The sequence below is a fragment of the Nematolebias whitei genome, chromosome 18, assembly GCF_014905685.2.
Source record: "Nematolebias whitei isolate Nwh7 chromosome 18, NemWhi1, whole genome shotgun sequence".
Lineage (NCBI taxonomy): Eukaryota > Metazoa > Chordata > Actinopteri > Cyprinodontiformes > Rivulidae > Nematolebias > Nematolebias whitei.
In genome coordinates this window covers 12,051,047-12,055,910 of record NC_056515.1, presented here as the reverse complement: position 1 = coordinate 12,055,910, position 4,864 = coordinate 12,051,047, and the positions used below count along the sequence as shown (strand labels likewise).

Here is a 4,864-nt window from a genome sequence, read left to right as displayed (position 1 = left end):
AAAGCACGATAGACGACCAAACAAAACAAAGCTTTTGGCAGAAATATTGGACGAGATCGCATCATTGGACCAAAATGACTACCGTATTTTTTGTCCTATAAGTCAATTTTATTTGCATAATTTGCATGCCCTGTGACTTATAGACCAAAGCGACTTATTTTTGATTTTTTTCCCCATAATTATAAACCAAGTTTTGGCTGAGATATGACCGTTTTCATTCATTCTGACTGAAAATATTGAACACTACCATTTTCATCTGATAGATAGCACTCGAGTAGTATGGTATGCTGTTGTATCATGCAATAGGTAAAAGTGGCTATTAATGACACAAGTGGCTTGCCAAATACTGCCACCATCGTCTGCCTGGAGCAACCGAATCAGCTTCATTTCACTGCACCGCCCCGGCAAAATACAGCTGACGTCACCGTCAAAGTGCTTTTATTGAGTAAAAGTTCAACTGAGACACACATTTACTATAAAGTTGAGCAAACAAATATTTGTTTTTAGGTGGTCATCATGTTAAATTTCAAAGAGATGGACTGCAAGTCGCCCTCTGTGCGTTCATGTTTCCGTGTATCGACGTTTGAAAATGCAGCTGACTTCACCGTCAAAGTGCATTTATTAAGGAAAAGTTGGACTGAGACACACCTTTGCTATAATTTCAAGCAAACCAATAATTGTTTTTAAGTGTTTATCTTGTTAAATTGTTGTTAAAGTCCTCTTGTGCACACTCCCGTGGCCGCCATTTATTTGGCAGCCAATCGATTTTTGGCACAACACCGGCCCACATTTCCGGGTTGTCAGCGATGATGCGTAATAGATGCGACACATACAATGAAGCGACTTATTCATGTTTTTTTCCACTTTATTAGACATATCTGGACTGATGTGACTTATACGGCGGTGCGACGTGTATGGCGGAAAATACGGTACAATGTTTTCATCATGAGACAATATTAGTCTAAAACGTTCACATGAGACGCGGCAGGCCTTATGAATTATTTAAAGGAATGGCTTTTATTTTCAACAGGACCCAACCTTAATCACCTTTAGCCAAACTTTGTCACAGATTGATTTGAACCGGTCTGCAAACTCCAAGTCTGCACACACTATGTATTTGTTTATTTTTAAGAAAAGATGGATTTGATGACATACGTAGAAGTTATATTGATTTTGCAAATCTTGTGTGGCTTGCAAATTAAAAGCTTCGGTTGCGAAACCAAAACGATAGAGAAAAAAAAAGAACTTTGGAACAGTGAAAAGAACCTGCTGCACCAAAAACCAGTAAGAGATAAGAGTAAAGATTAAAGACTAAAAGAATACATTTGTTCATTTCATAGAAGGAAGAATCAATAATGACAAACACCTTCCAATCTATATTTGGAGACATTTGAATTGAAGTTTAAAAAATAAAAAATAAATACAGCATTTTATCACCTGTGGCTTAAGGATGGGTAATAAGGCATTGCCTGTGTCAGTGTTAATCTGAGAAAAAAATCTCGTGAACCATTAACAATCTTATTGAAATGATCAAAAAGTCATTATCAGATGTACAGTATATCTATGCTGGTGAAGATTCAGTATATCTACAACTCACTGAATTTTAGATTCACCCCAAGTTAAGATGGACGCCACAACAACTTTAAAAAAAACACACAAAATTATTATTAACCTTTATTCAAATCCCACTGAGACTGATCTCTTTTGTAAGGGAGGCCTGGACCTGAAGCCTAACATGCATGTTATTGATTTGTGGGAGGAAACTGGAGTACCCGGAGAAAACCCACGCAAACACGAGAAGAACATGCAAACGCCACACAGAAAGACCCCAGGTCCAACCGGGAATTGAATCCAGGACCTTCTTGCTGTGAGGCAACAGCGCTAACCACTGATCCGCCGTGCTGCCAGTGGACACAAAATGGTTGAGACTGAATCAGTTCTGGTGTAAAATCCGGTGCGGTACTAAATGAGTCCAATCACGAAAAATATTGTAACAGACTGCAAGATATTTATTTTAAACTTTGCCATTGACTATTCTGGCAATTCTGTCCATCTGTTAGCAAAATGTCTCATGAACCACTTGTCAGATTTCAACAAGCTTTCAAAAAGTAATATTTGCACGCACATCTACAACTGATTAACATTTGGAGTCCATCTTTAACGCAGCTGCCACGGCTAATCAACACAAAAATGGCTCTAACTCAGACAAGTTCAATGATGCTGAGATAAAATTTGATGTGGTAATAGTTGAGTTACTCACGACACATAGGAGTGTTACATCTCATCATAGTGCATGACATCAGGCATAACACACATTTTTTAAAGAAGTACTGAGCTTATTGTCCCTTTGCCTGTCGTCCATTCATCCATATACTGTATTTTTAAGTATAAGCCGCATCAGTTAAGAAAAGCACCATGAAGAGGAAAAAAACATATAAGTCGCTCCAGCGTATAAGTCACATTTATTATGTGTCACCGCTGACCTGTTGCGTTTATTATGAGTTTATTTAATGGTCAAAACAGCTTCATTTTGCATGGGCGGCCCAGCGCCATCCATCCATCCATCCATCCATTACGGCTGGAGCCACTAGCTATCCAGCGTTCCTCTGCCTGCACCAGCTGAGTGAATTGAGCGTGCACGGGAGGACTCACTGTTGTAGTTCTTCAAGATTTAACAAGATTAACACTTAAAAACAATTATTAGTTTACTCAACATTATAGCAAGGGTGTGTCTCTGTTTAACTTTTCCTTAATAAATACACTTTAATGGCCAAAACAGCTTCATTTCACCTGGGTGCTGCGGTGCCATCCATCCGTCCATCCATCCATCCATCCGTCCGTCCGTCCGTCCGTCCATCCATCCACCCATCCATCCATCCATCCATCCATCCATCCATCCATCCATCTGTCCGTCCATCCATCCATCCATCCATCCATCCATCCATCCATCCATCCATCCATCCATCCATCCATCCATCCATCCATCCATCCATCCATCCATCCATCCATCCATCCATCCATCCATCCATCCATCCATCCATCCATCCATCCATCCATCCATCCATCCATCCATCCATCACTACCAGAGCCGCTAGCTCTCCAGCGTTCCTCCGCCTGCACCAACTGAGTGAATCGAGCGTGCACGAAAGGACTCGCTGTTGCAGTTCTTTGAAATTTAAAGCATCAGACAAAAATTGCTTTATGAATATGGAAAAAAAAACTACTTTGTATTTAATTTGCAGGACTGGCAAATCTATGCAAAAAACTGTGACTTATATGTCGGAAAATACGGTAGCTATGGGTGTGTGTGTGTGTGCGTGTGTGTGTGTGTGTGTGTGTGTAGAAGCAAATGACCTAAAAGACACATATTCCCAATAATAGTTCATCTCCTAGCTTCTGCAGATACCAACGTTAAAAATAATTCCTGTGCTTTTTAATCACTTAAACCTCAGTTTAACCACATTTAACTGATTAACAAGAAGGTGAACAATGTGCTGATGTAGCTCCTCAGTCATCCAGGACATGGTAAATCCAGAAAGATTAAACTAACTAAACAACTGGACTTCTATCATGTGATTGAAAACGTTTTGCTTTCCATTGTGGGAGATTTCACAATTCCTCACTGGACAGATGCTCCCTTGTGCAGCTAAATTCACATTCACAACTAATTCCTCCCACAGGAGAGCTGCTTTGGTCACTGGACTTTGTGAACGTAATAAAGACTGCCATCTGCTGGAGCGGACACACAATGTGCAGAAATAAGAGCTCAGACACATTAATCAAACCAACATAATTATTTATCTCATAAACCATGACAGATTTTAATGAAACTTACAGCAATAAATCATTGATCATACATCTGCAACTGATTCACTTTGGGAGTCAACGCAAGTCAAGATGGCTGAAGCAACCAACTGAAGGTAGAAAACACAAAAATTGCTCAAAATCAGTCAACTTGACAGATTTTGTGTTATCAGGATGTGGTAGTAGCTGAAATTCATTCACAGCACATACTGAGTGTGATATTTCATAATACTGGATGAGACTGCACATACAGTTATTTTCAAAGTTTGACCAAAATGATTACCATGCCATCATTTCTTAACTAAGACGATCTCAGTCGATACATACGGTTCTGAAACTCCTTCAAGAAATGCTGGTCTTTTCATTAAAACCAACTCGTGCTATCAAAATGTCAACATGCAAAAGCTGCAAAAGATGTAGCATGGTGCTGATTCCTAATGAACAGGCCCCAAAACATTTATTTTTTATTTGCATTACTTAAAAAATGAAACACTACTACTTCAAATCAACACCTAACTGCTTCAGGAGCACAGTTACACAACAGCTTCACATCAGAACAGCTACAAGCTAAGGGCTAACATGACTGAGTCTTTGGCAATATGGCAACGAGATGTTTAGTCAAAGCCAGGTCTGAATTCTGATCAGCAGGTCTGTGGGTAAGAGTTCCTTCAAACGTTTTATTTAAAACAGAGTGAACGCTGATGAGAGGAGATGAGGTGCAGCAGCAGGAGCAGAAGGGATGCGGACGTCTACGATTGCTGTTTTCGGCTCTCAAAGTTTTTGAAGTTAGATGGCCTAATCTTCATTTCTGCAAAATCAATTGAGTGTTCGTGGCCTTTCCAGTGGAACCAGTTAATTCCCTGTGAGAGAACAAAAAAAGAAAAACAGGTCATGGGAACGTAGTTAACATCAGCGCAAGCTCCTACTTGCACAGAGGTTTTTGCTCTGCTGCATTTTAGTCCTTACAAAGATCTTTGAAGTTTTTAGTTGATTGTTTTGTCATTTTTACCCACGTGTTTGTGTTCGTGTTTGTGTTCGTGTTCGTGTTCGTGTTCGTGTT

General features: G+C 39.8%; 1 protein-coding gene across 1 annotated transcript in view; it reads right to left on the bottom strand.

Annotated features, from left to right (window-relative positions):
• Positions 1–4,553: 4,553 nt before the first annotated feature.
• The window catches only part of LOC119424733 (tenascin), a 49,087-nt gene continuing 48,776 nt past the window's right edge, over positions 4,554–4,864 (bottom strand). Inside the window, exon 22 of the mRNA XM_037692232.1 lies at positions 4,554–4,664. Within this exon, the coding sequence (XP_037548160.1) occupies positions 4,554–4,664 (111 nt within the window). The remainder of the gene's footprint in view (positions 4,665–4,864) is intronic.